Source organism: Triticum dicoccoides, chromosome 5B, assembly GCF_002162155.2.
Source record: "Triticum dicoccoides isolate Atlit2015 ecotype Zavitan chromosome 5B, WEW_v2.0, whole genome shotgun sequence".
Taxonomy (NCBI): Eukaryota; Viridiplantae; Streptophyta; class Magnoliopsida; order Poales; family Poaceae; genus Triticum; species Triticum dicoccoides.
The window spans coordinates 684,234,371-684,252,339 of record NC_041389.1 but is presented as its reverse complement, the minus strand read 5'-3'; the positions used below and the strand labels follow the sequence as shown (position 1 = coordinate 684,252,339).

The 17,969-nt window shown below is 48.9% G+C and overlaps 2 protein-coding genes and 1 pseudogene across 2 annotated transcripts; 2 read left to right on the top strand and 1 right to left on the bottom strand.

Moving 5' to 3' along the window:
* Nucleotides 1-3,341: 3,341 nt before the first annotated feature.
* LOC119306650 lies at nucleotides 3,342-3,751 on the top strand. The gene has a single exon (XM_037582822.1). It carries the CDS (start codon nucleotides 3,356-3,358, stop codon nucleotides 3,749-3,751), a length of 396 nt encoding a protein of 131 aa, XP_037438719.1. The 5' UTR covers nucleotides 3,342-3,355.
* A 4,469-nt stretch (nucleotides 3,752-8,220) lies between these two features.
* Nucleotides 8,221-11,242, bottom strand: LOC119310510 (annotated as a pseudogene).
* Nucleotides 11,243-16,525: 5,283 nt separating this feature from the next.
* LOC119306649 lies at nucleotides 16,526-17,596 on the top strand. The gene has a single exon (XM_037582821.1). It carries the CDS (start codon nucleotides 16,795-16,797, stop codon nucleotides 17,191-17,193), a length of 399 nt encoding a protein of 132 aa, XP_037438718.1. The 5' UTR covers nucleotides 16,526-16,794; the 3' UTR covers nucleotides 17,194-17,596.
* The last annotated feature ends 373 nt before the right edge of the window (nucleotides 17,597-17,969 follow it).

The window sequence follows — 17,969 nt, the reverse complement described above, 5'->3', positions numbered from 1 at the left end:
ACAAAAGTTGAGTTGCAACCATGTTGGGGGACATGCAGTTGCGGGACTGTTGTCGGGATTGCAACTGGCCCGCCCCCTCTCCCGGCGCCCCCTTTGACAAAACAAAAGAAGAGTTGCAACCATGTTGGGGACATGCAGTTGTGGTGCTGTTGTCGGGCTTGCAACTGGCCCGCCCCCTCTCCCGGCGCCCCCTCTGACATAACAAAAAAGTTCAGTTGCGGTCGGGTTAGAAGACATGCACTTGCCGCCGGGTGTAGAAAAAAATATATGCTAATATTCTTTTATGCATAAACGGGAAAAATAATATGAAAATGCCGGTCCTATACAAAACAAAAGTCATGGTTTAAAAACCCGCTAACAACCAACATAGCCACTAACATTTATGTCTACATGGTTCAAAAATCCCCAATCATCGAAGAGAAAGCATTTCCTACCTTATGCAAGCATAAAAAATCTAAATGCATACATAAATAAATTCACAAATAGAGATCTGGCATAAAAGAGGGGAAAACAGAAGAAAGAAATGCAACTGAAGAACCCCGAGGGACGAAGACCCCCTCCCTTGAGACAAGTACTCCACGGTGGATATGGTGTGTACATGGCAATTGAAAAGTCCAACAAAAACAATGAAAAACGCCTCTCACAACCAGCACATCGCGCATCAATACCAAACACGAGAAAAGTAAAGAAAGAAGAAGCGGGTGCTAAATAAGTCGGGGTAACACTAGACAAGCAGTGTTGCGTGAATCTTATGGAAACTGTGATCTAACAGCCATATATGTGTACTGGGACTTCGGTTAAACTCTATCGACTAAATTTTAGCAATCCAGGTAATAAAATTTCAACTACCGCGACCAACATTTACTTACAAAGCATCTGATGGATGTGCAACTAAAAATGATTAACAAAAAATTGGTATGAAATTTCGTTGCTAAAATAGGGCTGCTCGAAATTTGGAAAATATGCTAAAATCAAATAGAATAAAACACAACATTAATAAGCAAGGACAAAAGGAAAAATTAAATAAAATAAACAAAACGAAAAAAATGAAACGGGATAAGAAAATAATAAGTAAAAATAAATAAAAGAAAAGTTACAGACTTATAAAAAGTAAATGAAAAGTAAAACAATAAAAAGAAGAAAAAGGTAAAGAAAAAAAGAAAAATGAAAATTTCTTTCGGGAAAAAGAGAAGCCACTGTGACTTCCTCTCCGACAGGCAAAACTCACTCGTGTAGGGCGAGAAAAAGAAACAAAACAAAGTACTTTTCTTGTGGGCTGACAAAAATAACTAAAAAACACACTCGGGAAACATGGGCTGCACAGCAAAGGGAACAAGGCCCAGAAGAAAAATAAAAGAAAGGCTCTCTCATTTCCACCGGCCCGTGCAGCGACAAAGAAAAGAGCTGGTTCGAGCCAACGTACACGTACACAGGGATTGTTATCGACTGAGACTTCGCCAAAAATCAGTCGACTGATATTCAGCGTAGCCGAGAGAATAACGTGTCGGTAAGACGAATGGAAGTCAACACCGGGTCGAGACACATCCGCATGGTTGAGAGTGACAATAGAAATAGTATTTCGGCAGTAACTGCTTTAGACGTGGACACGTGTGAAGTACGCGTTACAGTACATCTCAGCAGTGAGAGTGCAAAGAAAGCTACTGGTTGTAGTACTATAATTTACAGCAGTTGTCCACGGTCATACTCCAGATGGTAGAGACGGAGAGGGTAAGGTTCTACTACATGACGGTACACGCATATACTCCAAGAGCCATCCTGACACAGAAGCATAGTTTTCAACAAGAGCCATCGTGACAGAAGAGATTAACACTAGCCGGCCTCGGATTCACACCAGAGACCTGCATGCATGCATGGGTCCCCTCCGGTCGGCCAAATGGCTCGCATCGCATGCAGTGCAGCAGAAGATTGTATTGACTGACGCTGGGTAGGGTGCTTCCGATGGAGGCGATAATACGCCATGCGACGCCGTACGCACAAGCGACCCATCAATCAAGCAACACAAAGGACCTCCCCTCCGCCGGCGAGCTGTCTGACCCGTTAAATTACCCGATCCAGACGCCGCCGCCACAACAACAAGGGCAGCAGAACATGCAGCTTCGCATGCACGGGAGAGCACAAATTATCTGCATATATAAGAGCGAGCGAGAGGGAGCGGCCGGCATGGCTTACACGCGCCAATTTCAGGCTTCCGGCGTGCAGCTCCGGCCGTGGTTTGGTTACAAAGCCATCGGGAACCTTCAAATCATCGAGCCTAACTAAACTCGAGCGAGTAGCAATATACTACTAGCATTGACAAGGTCAGAACTCGGCGAGCACCGCCCGTCCGTCGTACCCACCGTGACATAATGACTTCCATTGACCATCGTCGTTAGCAGGAGAAGTTAATTAACAGCACAACGGGACGCAACCACGTACGAACCATCGACGTTCCCTTTCTGTTAAAGAACAAACAGAACGTCGTACCAAGCCAGAGCTTAGCTTGTCTTCACACCAATGGCGTTTCCTCCGCTTGCTCTACTAGAATCTAAATCTGCCTTCCATTTATGTTCGGATTGACACGCACGGTCTGACGGACAGTTTCAGCATGCGGTCACGCGCTACTTTCATGCTTAAAACATGCACAGAGGCGAAACAGTAAATAAGTGCAAAAAGGTCAAAGCCTGCCGATCCAACGGTCACAAGAGCAGAAAAGGGTTGGGCCCGCCTTCCCGGTACATCTCGCTGCTCCTGCAATATGCAATCGTTTGGAACGGAAATTTTCACCGACACATGCAATGGTCATGTTCTGGTAGTGTTTTGTGCCGTAAGTTGTGACTTGATTTTGCTCTGGACCATTCCTTTGTGAAAATGGTCGAGTTTATGCAGAGTCATCTGACTGTCCAATTTTTTTTATTTTTTTTGAATTTCTGACTGTCCAATTTCTGGAACGTGTAGAGACTAGAGACTGACTTCCATGTACGCACCACACACGTAGATAAAGACAACCCTGCTCAAGCACCAGAAGAAAAAATATACTATCAGGCAGAAAGTCTATTATTTGTGGATGTAAAACAAAGTGAATTAGCCCGCCAAGCGCAGGCAAAACCGCCCACCCTCAAACCATAGCCCTCTTCCTCCCGCGGCCGCCGCTCGCCAAGCCGCCACCCGTCCCCTATAAATCCTCCGTCTCGCCGCACCCCTCCTCAGATCTCCACGCAAACCGCCGCTACCGCTACTCGTCCTCCTCACGCGCGCGCTTGAACATCTTGTCCTACCACCTTCTTGCTTCCACCAAGAGACCAAGAGCCGAGCAGAGTTAGCCAGCCAGCCAACAGCCAAGGACCAGCCCGCGCCCATGTCCATGCAACTGGCTTCTTCGCCGGCGACGGCGGGAGAGAAGACCATGGCAACGGCGTGGCCGTACGTGGAGTACATGGCGCGGTGGGAGAGGCAGGTGGAGCGGCGGCAGCTGTTCCTCCGGAGCTACCACTTCTCCCGCGACTCCGAGGTCTCGCCCCGCGCGCTCACGCGCCGCATCGTCTGGGCCGGGGCGCGACGCCTGCGCCGCGCCGCCGCCAAGGGGCTCCGCCGGCTCCGGGCGCGCATCCGCCTCTGCTTCGGCTGGGCTGCGCCCGCGCTCCGCCGACGCTCCTCCCCGCGCCGTGGCGGCGTCCACGGGTTCCGCTACGGCCGCCTCCCCCAGAAGGCGCCGCCGGCGGCCGCGAATGCCGCGTCCGTGTGCCTCTGGTAGCCGCCAGGTTGCGAGCGGCGGCGTGGAGCTAGAATGGAAAGAAAGCCAAGACGGCAGCACACTTGTTGGCTTCTACTGTATGTATGTCCGACCTCCGGACGCTGTGAGCACGACTGATAGTCTAGGATTTTCGTTCCTTTGGCGCCGAAGCAGAGCCATGAGTTGTTGGAATTATGTGTCCTGCAACTATATTCAAATTGCTTGGAATTGTTAATATTCGGAATACCTCATTATGAAACTGTATATGTTTTTATACATGGAATTGATCTACATGTTTAGCATGGAATGGATACTTGCTGGAATGTACTTAAGTAATATATGCTTAAAGAAGCTGGTCGATTATCAGTGGAATACAATATACTATTTATATTGGAATGACTACCCGGGTACACTGATGATTGAAAGGAGCTAGATCATATAGTTAGATTACAACCCTAATGTTGATCTACATAATTAGAGGAATTTACACTTTATTATGACGCGTTGCTCACAAGCGCGTGCTCCGGGGACATAACGGGTAGAATCCGTTAACAGACAAATATGATCGTGGTTGGTAATTTGATCTGGACTCTATCCCGGAAACTAGTGGAAAAGACTAGGAATCTTATATCTGTATAAGAGGTGGACTCTTTGGAAAGACAGTATAAGAAGGTCCCTACCTCCTAGCCTCAGGGATGTGAATTGTGAGCGGCACCACGGATAAGCGCAGAGAAAATAGGGGGTAGACCACAAATTTATTTTCAACATGAGTTACTCAGGTAGTTCAGTATACAAGCTATTGTGTCAAGGACAAGTGAGATTCAGTGGTGCTAACTGCATTTGCAGAAGCTGGGTTCCACTAAGATGTAAAGATTTTTATTTGGTTGGCTATTCAGTACAGAATTTGGACATCTGATCGGGGAGTCAGGCATGCTAGTCAAGGGCTCAAGGCCACATGTGCCCTGCATTCTCCGTCTACATGAGGAGCAGACCACGTCCTCAGCCAGACAGCCAGTTTGTATGCTAGACAGACTTTGCCATATGTTTGCCGGATCAACCCATTTCCCTCTCCTAATGATCCAAGCTCGCTGGACACCCTGAAGAAACGAGAACTGGTGGTTAAGTACTGGAGGAGTGATCCCTAATCGCACTTCAACGCGCCGACACAAACTGTCTGTGAGCGTTCTGTTTTGGTCAAACAGACACAAATCGCGGCCTAACGAGCCGACGCAAACGGACAAGCGTCTGTTTTTTGTCCACGAACCGATCCATTTTAGGCCTAAATTTGAGTCGTGTTTGCGTCGAGGCGCACGTGTGCAATGCCTGCCCTTGTTCTCCCCCTTACCCGCCAGTCGGTGGCGCATTGGCCATCCCCCCTCCCATCGAGAGCCAACACACCCGGCCACCCCGCCCTCGCCATCTCCGCCCAGTTTCGGTTGCACGCTACTCAGGCCGCCGCCCACGCTCACATGCCTCCACCACTAGCACGCCACACCCAGACACAACATGACTGTAGAGGATGAGCGTGAGGATGAAATCTTTGATCAGAGGTCTCAATTCCAGGGTGAAAGTGTTGTGCCTGAGCATGGAGGCGCATCAATATTTCCACAGTTCATCCAATTTCATTATAAAATGCGTGATTGGAAAACTCACATTCAACTATAAGATGATTTGGTTCATATGTGGGCTCACCTTGGCAATCAATGGAAGTATCGGCTATTTTTTTTCTTTCAAATGTATTTGTGACAATTTAAATTTTATTTGGTTTGTAAACTATAAGATTTTATTTAGTTGTCAAACTATGATATTTGTATTTGATTGAATTATGCTAACTTTGGGCATTGTTTTTGAAATGTATGAAAAAAGAGCAAAAATATCGCCGCATACCGGTTGCACAGATGAAAATGCGTCGGCGTGTTGGGTGCAGTGCCCACCCAAACATGGACAGACAATGCCCAAAACACCGACCCAAACGGACAAAAGGTGAACAAAATCCACGCCCGTTTGCTTCGGCGTGTTGGAGTTGCCCTAAATATAACAGAGGATGCATGGGTTGACACTCCCGTGATTTAGATTCCCTGTAGTTTATAGACGCTCGTGGCTTCGACAATGTGGCACTTAAGGGGTATGCGAGTGTTGTGGTGTCTCTTATCTTAGCTGAATTTCATCGGTGGAATTAGGTGGTGGGTGTTTGCTCTACGCTTCCATCCTATCATTCACAATAGAGATGAGCGTCTTGTAATAAATCTTGCTGCTATCTTCTAAAAGACTAGAAGGGTTGGACGCGCTTTGTTGTGCCATTGGTATTGTTGAGATTCTTAAAAAAAGTTTACTCATTTTAAAATTTGTAATATCAAACTGGTGTTATTAGATTCATCATGAAATGAATTTTCATAATTTTTTGGCTTAATATTGTGGATGTCGATATTTTCGGCTCTAAACTTGGTAAAGTTAAAGAAAATTTGACTTTTCAATGAACTAATACCCTTTGTATTTTGGAACTGATGGAATATTTAATTTGACAGATGGTGGAGACGATGGAGTGTGTTTTATGTTTATTTATAATACGGTTATTTGGTGGGCATTTCATGGTGTGATTATGTGTTATGCGCTAATCAACCCATACTTTTGTGGGTAAATTTATGAGTCAATGACTACATCTACACGTACTATATTGGTGTTATAGTATCATCACATGATGGCTTTTTTTTCTAGGTGGTAAGAAGGTGCACGGGGTTGATATGTTTTCCTAGTCGGTTAGTGTTGATTGATTTGGAAAAATTGTTGGCCCGCTCAAAATCGTAAACCAAATTTAAAATTAAATATCTTAATCGAATAAAAGAGCTTCAAAATTAGGGAATATGGTGGATTAAAATAACTAAATGGGAGAGCTACTTGAAAAATTATTGACCCGGTCAAAATCAGGTGACCACATTCTAAACTGAAGACCTCAATTAATTGCAAAGACCTAAAATAAAGAAGCATGTATATAGTATAAAAGAATTGAATGGAAGCTTTGAGAGATTGTTGACTTGGCCAAAATCCGATGACCCAATTTTAATTGGACACCTCAATTGATTGTGGGGCATTTTACCCTAGGAAGCTTAGTGATAAGTAGACATGGTACACGTCATTGGCATACTCTCAGATAAGAAAAGTTTGTCGCGGAAAGGTCTGCACCGGTCGTTCCTGCCTGTTCATACTTTTAATCCTGTGAGATGAAAATATATATGTGAGTGTTTGGTCAAATGCAGTGCACGAATAGTTGAGTTCAACATGGTTGGTGAGTGAGGCCGAACTACTGGACCGAACTACTGGACCATAGGAGGACGGAAAAAACTTGGTGCTTGGGATGCGATGCAGGGACGACGATGATGTCGCGCATGGTGATTGGTGATGTGTGGAGATAGGGACGGCGGGTCGATGGGGGTGGTTGTCAACAGTATCATGACATGAGGGCCAAGTCTGAAACGGGGATATAAAAGGGGTCGATCACGTCACTTGCTCATGTTTCGTGCTAATCCCATCATGGAAAACACGCTATTTTTCTCTTTCGACTGATCACAAACACGCTGTTGACCACGAGGAAGAAAACGAGATTCTCTGTGAAGCCTGTGGGTAGGGGGCCGAATTTCGTGTTTTGACCCTTTTTGGAAAGGATTTCAGGATCTGACCCCTGTTTGAATTTTTTTCGAGATTTGACCCTTTTGCTACCGCCAGGGCCTATGGCGGTAGGGTTAGATAGCCTACCGCCACGGCCCATGGCGGTAGGGGTGCGACGGAGGGGGACGGCGGCCGTTTGACTGCGCTGACGTGGATAAGTACCTACCGCCAGGAGGCCTGGCGGTAGGCTGTCCAAACCTACCGCCAGAGCACCTGGCGGTAGGGTCCTGTCTCAGTGTAACGATTCTGTAACGAAGAATTGAGTTGCCCTGGCAGTAGGCTGTTTGACCCTACCGCCAGGGGCCTTGGCGGTAGGGTCTTGTTTTTTCAGTGTAACGATTCTGTAACGAAGAATTGAGTTGCCCTGGCGGTAGGCTGTCTGACTCTACCGCCAGGGGCCCTGGCGGTAGGGTCCTGTGTTTTATGAATTTAAATTCATTTGCTTGCTTCTTTTCAAATTCAATATGACAATAATATTATAGCAATTTTCACAAATATGACAACAATATCACAGATCTCAAACAATTAAACTTGGGCATCACATACACATTAACAAATTTGAAGTGCATAGAACATTTCAAACGAACTTCAACTAATTAGTAAACGGAGTTCCACATAGTTTCACAAATAGCAAACACATAGATCCACAAATAGCAAACACATAGTTCCACGTAGCTTCATAACCACCCGAATAGTTCAATCAAACGAAGTTCAACGAAACTAAAAGAGCCAACTATCGAAGAGCATAATCAGTTGCTCCTTCCCCTCTTGGAGGTACGGTCCTCGTTACTCTTTGAACAATGCTCTTCGGTCTTCTTCTTGGGCCGTCAAGGAACCGGTCTCTGAAAAGGGTCCGGACTCAGCAAATCCTTCTTCTTCGGATTCCTCTTCTTCGGCAGCTGAGATGCTTGAGACGTTTGAGTTGCTGGAGGTCCATAATCTTCATCGTACTCCTCCTCCCCGTTGCTCTCATCCTCCTCCTCCCCTTCTTCATATATGGCCTCCTCCTCCTCCTCCTCCCCCTCCTCCTCTCCAACCAGCCTAGACGACGAGGGAGCATGGCTCGATGAGCCGATGATACCCTGTGTGGCTACAGGCTGATGAGCTTCAACTGACCCAGCTCCAGCACACCCAAGCAGCCCTACCAGCTTGCGACAACGCTGCACGAACTTCTGCACTCACAATGAAGCAAGGTCATAATAAGTTCAGATCGACTGACTGCAAGTGAACAAGATGCATCTGTTCCGAGGAGACTGAAATTGTACCTTCATCGTCCCCCTGACTCTGGTCTCAGATTGTACGCTCTCGGGAAGATGACCTAGTGCATCTGAGGCTTCAAAGATGCATCTGTTCAGCTCACCGGACTGCAACGGCATAAGTCAGTCACGTTGACGAATAAAATATTTTAAATACGACCGTCGGTTCAAATGTACCACTCTGTTGATGAGGGGTGCAAACTCCCTAAATCCACTGTGCATGTCTCTGATGCCGGTCTGGTATGCCTGTTCATCGGGGTCAGCCCACTGCAGCTTCGCGATGTCTTCCGCCGTCCATCGAGGCCTGAGACGAAGACGGTGCTTCTGGCCATCATCGTACCACCTCATGTGTCGGCCCAGGTAATCATCCCAGTTAGTCACTCTCCTCTCCACGTCTTTACGCCACCTCCATCGGTTCCACTCGGTCACATGAGTCTTATGCTCCTCTCCCCAGTTTGTGATCGACTGATTCTTCTGCCGGCTCATCCTGCAAGGCATAAGCAACAAGAATCATCATAAGCGCAATGAGATCATCATAAGCAACAAGAAACATGATAATCTCACGGAGAACAAAGAGCTCACAGGTGCAGCGCGTGGCCGCCGGTATCGGTGGGCTGGCCTGGTGGGGTATGCTGATAAATCCCAAACTGCGTGGCCACGCGTTGTGGCAAATGCCACTCGACGGCGTACACACAGATCATGGGCACGATGCACCGCTAGATACCACGGTCCGCATCGCACATCATGTTCAGATCAAAGGCCCACTCTCGTTCTTGTCGATACGGGCACCAGATTACCTATTACATATACCTTGGTAAGTTCGCACTCTCGGTCAATAGCGGAATCAAAGAGAAAGGTGTTGTGTGAGTTCATATACCTGCGTATGCGTCAAAGCGTCCAACTCATTGGTGTCGGTCTTGTACGAAGTCTTGTTTAGGCCCGTGTAGAGTTTGACAACGTCCCACTCGTAAGCTACGGTGGGGTTTCGAGTCTCGTCACCTTCTTCGCCATAGTCTTCCCATGGGCGTCTTGGCAACTTCTCCGGACGCCCCACCGGCAGCCGCTCCCACATCCAAATGGAGAAGGCCCAGACAAAGCCACCCATATTGGACTTGTCTCCCGTCCTCTGCGTTGCGTCGTCAAGCTGCAAAACATCAAATGAGGATCAGATATAAGAAAATTTCATGGACACACTTTCATAGGTTGGTACGCAATTAGACACTCTCTTACCGAACGGTATAGGTAGGCGAGAGATGCCGTCCCCCAACTGTACCCTGCATCCCAGTCCGCTAGGAAGAACAGATACGCCCAGTTGGCAGAGTTCCCGGAGCTGTCTGGAAACACGACCTCCGAGAGAATATACCACAGATAGGACCTCGCGTACAACTCCACAGTCGCCTCATCTGCGCCTTGGGGGCATGTCCTCCGGTGCTCCGAGAGCCAGGGCAACGGGACACCGGATGTACGGTTACTCTTGGCACCGGGGCAGTCGCCGATGAGGGTGGTGACCCTCTCCTGCCAGTTGGCCCTCTCCACTCGACCGGTGAGTGCATGACCCTCAATCGGCATTGCAGTAATCATCCCCCAGTCCTCTAGGGTCACCGTCATCTCCCCGCATGGCAGATGGAAAGAATGGGTCTCCGGTCTCCAACGGTCAATCAGAGCTGTGAGAGCCGCGTGGACAAGCGTCGGCGGCTGACGCTTGAACTGCAGCACGAAACCCAACAGACGGGCTCTCTTGAAGAACGGCGCGTAGCGCTCGTCGTAGTCCATATGCCCATGAACCACGTGACCCCTCATGCGCAGTGGCTGGAGCGTCTGTTAAAAAGTGAACGCCAAAAAGTTAGGAAATCATTTTCATCAATCCGAGAACTTTGATCAAAATTTCTTTCATATCACTTACCTCTCCGTTCTCTATGAAACGGGCACGATGACCCTTGTCGAATGCCCAGTCCAGCATGCAGTACCGTGGGCCGATGTTGTCCGCAAGAGGTGGCCGCCTTAATAGAGTTTCATAAACAAAAGCACCATAAGCATAAGCATACATAAACAAACAATGAACTCAAATCATATCAAGATCAAATTTTAAGCATATACCTCCAACAACATCTAGTACACATGATGGATCAAATCATATCAACATGCATCATATAAAAAAAACCTCCAACATACATCATAGCTTCATATTTTTAAACAAAATTTTCCAAACAATATCTTCATATCATCATATCAACATGCATCATCAAACTAGGGTTCATCTTCACACTAGAGCATATCATCATATCAACATGCATCATCAAACTAGGGTTCATCCCTTTATCAACAATACATCATAATTTTTTTAACAAAAAAAATTATGAACTAGGGTTCATCTTCACACTAACATATGAACTATTGATTAGAGTACATATTCAATACCACTACTTACTAAAGAACTAGGAACTACAACTACAATCAATCTTAGGTGAAAAAAAATCAATCTAAGTTCAAAAACATGAGGGATTTCAAGCAAATAATGCGTCGAATCGGTAGCAAGTTTGCAAAAACTAATTGGAGGGATCGGAGGAGCTTACGGTTCTCTCCTCGGGGCCATCTCGATCCGGCAAAACGGTGAAGAATCGGTGAAGATCCAAGGGGGGGAGTGCAGGAGATGAGAGAGGGAGAGAGGGGCGACTTGGGGGAGAAAGAAAGGAGAAACTGCCGACTTGGGGGAGGGGAGGGGTGGGGAAAAGGGAAGGTGCGCGGTCTCGGGCGAAATAACTGCTCCGCACCCTACCGCCAGGGCCCCTGGCGGTAAGGTTAGACAGCCTACCGCCAGGGCCCATGACGGTAGGGTGCGACGGAGGGGGACGGCGCCGTCTCCGCGTGCTGACGTGGATAAGTTTTCTACCGCTATGGGACCTGGCGGTAGGCTATCTAACCCTATCGCCAGATGCCCTGGCGGTAGGCAAAATGGTCAAATCTCGAAATTTTTTCAAACCGGAACCAGATCCTAAAATACTTTCTAAAAAGGGTCAAAACACGAAATTCGGCCTGGGTAGGGCAACCTGAACCAAAGCACCGGTGTCTCTACTGAATGTCTGAACCCATGCGGTCATTACACGTCATTGTGGTGTAGTTGTAGACGTGCGGCGCCATAAAGCTCGGCTTGGCTGCAGTGGCGGCTCTAGGAATTTACAAATGGGTATTCATGTGTATTAATTTTGTTAAAATTGTTGTTGTTTTTCAAAAATTGTCACTCTTTTATCAAAATCAACACTGTTTTGTAAAAATCATGGGTATTCACATGAAAATCCAAGAATACCCCTAGGGCCGCCCCTGCTCAACCAGGTTACAAGTGTGACGTACAGCGCACAGGACATGGTCTGTGCAGATTAGCCAGGCGAGTGACGTGTCGAGAGGAATAAATTAAACTACGGGGACACCTCATCATGGTCGAGAGTGACAATGGAAATATTTGGCAGTAACTGCTTTCGACGTGGACACGTGTGGAGTACGGGTTACATCTCAGCAGAGAGAGTATAATTTACAGCAGTTATCCGCGGTCATACTCCAGATGCCAAAAGACGGAGAAGAGGGTTTGTTAATTCGAGAGAGAAGTTGGCTTGGATCATTACTTATTCAGCAAGTTTGCTTTGTTTGCGAGACACGTGGAATCGAGTTTTTGTGGAGGTTCTACTACTTGACGGTACACACATACACCTTCTTAGTACGTAGATTGGACACGTGTGTGCAATATACTACTCCTGGGTAATTAGTTGAGTCCTAGATTGTATTGACTCGTGATCACTCACGAGTTTTGACGGCACTGCCCATTCTGAACCCTGAAAATGTACTACTAAATCATAACGTAGGTAGGGGACGAGTACTATATGGAACCGAGCAGACGGCATGACGTGAAGACCAAGTCGGCCGATTGAGCCGCCATCATCATATCATTGGCTAATCATCGTTCCTTCCTCGCTCCCGGATATGCACACACACTCAATCTATCTATCTATCTATCTATCTATCTATCTATCTAGTAGTATTTGTTGACAGTCACACATACGCAATGTACGTACATACATTAAGCAAGCAATTGACTGACGCTGGGTAGGGTGCTACCGATGGAGGCGATAATACGCCATGGGAAGCCGCGTGCACGAGCGACCCATCGAACAAACGACCTCTCCTCCTCCGCCGGCGACCAGCCTCCCCCATCGAACAAACGAACTCTCCGATTGAGACGCACGCCACAACAACAAGGGCGAGCGAGAGGGAGCGGCCGGGATGGCGAGCACAGGTGGACGTGACATGCATGCCACGGATAAGGCGGGCCGGCCGGTGCGGTGCTCCTCCACTTCTGTATCTGTCTCACGCCAACTCCACCGCGCGACTCTATCATATCCGTCCCCGTCCGTTTGGGATAAAAGGAACAAAAGAGGCGGCCCAGCGCACGGCCTCAAACGGACAAATGTCCGGATTTCGTCCGTTTTCGACCCATCCCCGGCCCAAACTTGCGCTCGGTTTGGGGCGAAACGGACGCGCGCGGACGACCGAGACGCACGCCCTTGTCCTCCCATGGCCCGCCTGTCGGGGACACTAGCAGTCCCTCCGCTCCCAACGCTTCACCCTCTCTCCCCATCCCGCCCCGCCGCCGGCGCCGCCCCTATTCTCCGGCCGCCTCCTCACCTCGCAGCCCCCCGCCGTCCATACCAAACCACATCTCGACATGGCCGTCACCACGTCCGCGCTTTCGCCGTAGTTTTGGTCGTCTATCGGGGGAGGTTTGGCCGTCGCCGTCCTTGCCGGTGGCGGAGGGGACACGACTGCCGGCGACGGACCACGGCGGCCGAGGCAGATTCCAGAGCGGCCAGTAGCCGGCCGGCAACACACCCCTGCTGCGTCGAGGTGATCATCGCGGCCTCTTCGCCACCGCGACCGCAAGGTGTTCGACCTTTTACCAACAAAGGTATGGACAGTGGAGACGAGTTTTTCTTTCATCACTTCCTTTGTTCATCGGACGATTCGTCGTCAGATGATGAAGATCTTGTGGTGGCTGCACTGGTCGTTCACGACCAGATTCAACGGCAGCTTCCTCGGTACAGGGGGTCACTCCCTGGCTGTGCTTCCAACCTGAACCGCAACAGGGAGAGAGGCCACGCCCTGCTCTATGCCGATTACTTTGCCAACACCCCGCTCTTCAGGCCGGATAAATTTCGTCGCCGTTTTCGTATGGCAAGGCATGTGTTCAACCGTATCCGAGAGGGAGTGGTTGCTCATGACCCATACTTCGAGTGCAAGACGGATGCCCTTGGCAAGCTTGGATTCTCCTCTTACCAGAAATGCACCGCGGCCATCCGCATGCTTGCATATGGTATTCCAGGCGATCTGGTGGACGAGTATGTGCGTATGAGTGAGACAACATGTCTGATGTCAATGTACAAGTTTTGCCAGGCTGTGATCGAGGTGCTTGGCCCAGAGTACTTGAGACAGCCAGCTGCCGCTGATACAGAGAGATTGTTGGCGACGAACGCAGCTAGAGGCTTTCCAGGCATTCTTGGCAGCATAGATTGTATGCATTGGGAGTGGAAGAACTGTCCATTTGCTTGGCAAGGCCAGTACAAGGGACATGTTAATGGGTGCACTGTCATATTAGAAGCGGTGGCATCGCAAGATCTTTGGATATGGCATTCTTTCTTCGGTATGGCAGGTTCTCACAATGATATCAACGTGCTGCAGCGTTCTCCAGTCTTCGCGAGGCTTGCAGAAGGCCACTCCCCACCTGTCAATTTTGAGATCAACGGCCACCAGTACAACAAGGAATACTATCTAGCAGATGGTATATATCCTCAGTGGTCAACTTTTGTGAAGACAATCTCGAAACCCAAAGGTGAGAAGAGAAAGAGATTTGCCCAAATGCAAGAGAGTGTTAGAAAGGATGTGGAACATGCTTTTGGTGTGCTTCAATCCCGGTGGGGTATCGTTCGAAACCCTGCACTGTCATGGGATGAAAGGAAGCTTTGGGAGGTGATGACTGCTTGTGTGATCATGCACAATATGATCGTCAAGGACGAGCGTGATGATAGTATCTTCGACCAAGGATTTGATTATCAAGGTGAAAATATTGAGCCCCTACACCAAGATCCGGCCACATTTAAACAGTTTGTCCAATTCCACCGTGAGATGCGTGATTGGCACACTCATTTGAATCTTCAAAATGACTTGGTTGAGCACGTCTGGGATCACATTGGCAACCAATAGATGTATTGATCCAATTTATGTTCAGTCAAGATAATTTCGATTTGGTTGTAAAACTATTTTATTAAAGACAATTTCAATTGGGTTGTAAAACTATTTTAATTTTCAGACAAATATTTGGGTTGAAAACTAGTTTGATGCAAATTTGGGCATTTTTGGCCCTCACGAACAGGATGGGGCAAATGGATGCGGCCGCGCGCTGGGCGCACGGCCACCGCATCCCAGGACAGGCCCGGACACGACCCCAAATCCTTACCCAAACGAACAGAAACCGGACCAAACGGACGTCCGTTTGGGGTCGCGCGGTGGAGTTGGCCTCACGGTCTGTCGTCCATTGTCACGGTGCCATTGAAGAGACCTCCAAACGTACTGTACTAGGTACACCCGCCGGGCCCGATCCAGAACAAAGTAAAGGACTCGTTCGTTCGTTCGTCTGGTGGAACGCTCGCTCGCTCCCACGCTGGGATTTAATTACGCACAAGGGAATGCACGCAGACGCAGACGCACGCACGAACGGACACATGACCTCTATTCTCTTGATCCAGTCCAGGTCCAGCCCGTGCATGAGATGACGAGTCTCGCGTTCGATTTGTTTATTTTTACTTGGGCGCCAATTTCAGGCTTCCGGCATGCACGATGTTCGTCGGTCATTGCTGCCACTCCGGCCGTGGTTTGGTTACACTCGACCGAGTAGCAATGAGGCACTGACAAGGTCAGACCAGACCTCGGCGAGCACTGACATAATGACTTCCATTGACCATCGTCGTTAGCAGGAGAAGTTAATTAACAGCACAACGGGACGCAACCACGTACGAACCCAACCCAGGGCTTATGTTTCCTTTTAAAAGAAGAAGAAGAACGTCGTACGAAGCCACAGCTTAGCTTGTCTCCACACCAATGGCGTTTCCTCCTTTCGTTGTACTACTCATCAGTAGAATCTAAATCTGCGTTCCATTTATGTTCGGGTTGACACGCACGCACGGACGATTTCAGCATGCATTCACGCGCTAGCTTCAGGTTTAATGCGTGCACAGGGGCGAAAACAGTAAATAATTGCAAAAAGGTCAATGCCTGCCTGCCGATCCAACGGTCACAAGAGGAGAAAAGGCACACCAAATGGGTCACCGGTGTACATGGCACTGCTCCTGCAATATGCAATAGTTTTTGGGACGGAAATCTGCACTGGCACATGCCATGGGCCATGGCCATGCTCTGGTAGTAATTAGTGCCAAAGTGGAAGTGTCGATCCATCCTCAGATGTTTTGTGCTAAGCTGGAAGTTGATTTTGTTCAGACCAATTCCTTGGTGAAAATGATTAACTATATGCAGAGTCATCTGACTGTCCAATTTCTGGAACATGTATACACTGACTTCCATGTACACACCACACACGTAGACATGCCAATTCTCCTCAAGCACCAGATAAAAAATATACTACTACTACTACTGAAACAATGTGGCAGACTCTACAAGGAAGCTACAAATGGCAGTGTCATTTTCCAATCAAGCAGAAAGTATCCGTATGATTTGTCGATGAAAAGTAAAGTCAATTAGCCCGCCAAGCGCAGCCAAAACGTCCAAGGTTAGCATAAAACCGGCCACCCGCCCGCTCCCACTCCAACCATCTCCCCTCCTCTCCTCTCCGCTCCCTTCCCCGCGAAGCTGCCGGCAGCCTCCTCCTCCGGCCGCCGCCGCTCGCCAGCCGCCGCCGCTCGCCTATAAATCCTCCGTCTCGCCGCACCCCTCCTAAGATCTCCACGCAAACCGCCGCTACCGCTACTCGTCCTCTTCACGCACGCGCTTAATCATCTTCTTCTACCACCTTCTTGCTTCCACCACCAAGAGACCAAGAGCCGAGCAGAGCTAGCCAGCCAGACAGCAGCCAAGAACCAGCCCACGGCCATGTCCGTGCAAGTGGCTTCTCCGGCGACGGCGGGGGAGAAGACCATGGCCACGACGGCGTGGCCGTACCTGGAGTACATGGCGCAATGGGAGCGCCAGGTGGAGCGGCGGCAGCTGTTCCTCCGGAGCTACCACTTCTCCCGCGACGCCGAGGTCTCGCCGCGCGCGCGCACGCGCCGCGTCGTCTGGGCCGGGGCGCGGCGCCTGCGCCGCGCCGCCGCCAAGGGGCTCCGACGCCTCCGGGCGCGCATCCGCCTCTGCTTCGGCTGGGCCGCGCCCGCGCTCCGCCGCCGCTCCTCCCCACGCCGGGGCGGCGTCCACGGGTTCCGCTACGGCCGCATCCCCCGCGGAAAGGCGCCGCCGGCCGCCGCCAACGCCGCGTCCGTCTGCTTCTGGTAGCCGCCAGGTCGCGAGCTAGAAGGGAAGGCCAACGCGTCAGCGCACTTGCTGGCTTCCAAGTTAAGCCCTTGATTGCTTAGGTAAAAACATTAGCCGGTGAATCCTAGCTAGCGGTGGCTTCTGCTCCAGCTCCATGGAGTGTTCGTCGCTGCTTGCTCTGCTCGCTGTTTGACTAGAGAGAGGATATTTAAGTAAATGGGGCAGCTGTTGCTCAAGTGGGATTGGTTATGTGTTGGTGTTTTTTCGTTCTTTTTGGTGTCTAATTACTCATTTTTTCGTTATACGCATTTAATGAATTAAGGACCGGTCTAGCGAGCGGCCGGCTGCTCACTATACTTTGCGAGCGGCCGGCCCAAAATTGCAAGTTTTGGTCCTCTAATAATTTATAAATAGCAATTATCTATTGTGTGTCTTTTTCTATTAGTTAATGGATGTTTTTATTAGCATTAAATGCGTATAGCAAATGCGTACAGACTGGTCCGTGAAACACATTTATTTTCGTCTCTTAAATCTTTAAAAAGTCATATCTTTTAAACCACATGTTGGAATTCAGATCCGATTTTCACCTTTTGGTTCATCGCGACGAGATCTTCGAAACTAGATCCCATATGGGTATGTTTCGACGAATTTTTTTATGCCAACTTTGGTGCTATATGGTGCAACTATAGTACTGCATTATGCAACTAGACTACATTGCCGTGCCAACTGAGTATATGTGTGTAACTAGTCCTGCCAACTAAATATTAATGCTTGTGCAAGTAGTGTCCTGCTAACTA

What these genes read in the sequence shown, in the direction of transcription:
- LOC119306650 (XM_037582822.1), top strand. Translation starts at nt 3,356, where the DNA reads ATGTCCATGCAACTGGCTTCTTCGCCGGCGACGGCGGGAGAGAAGACC.
- LOC119306649 (XM_037582821.1), top strand. Translation starts at nt 16,795, where the DNA reads ATGTCCGTGCAAGTGGCTTCTCCGGCGACGGCGGGGGAGAAGACCATG.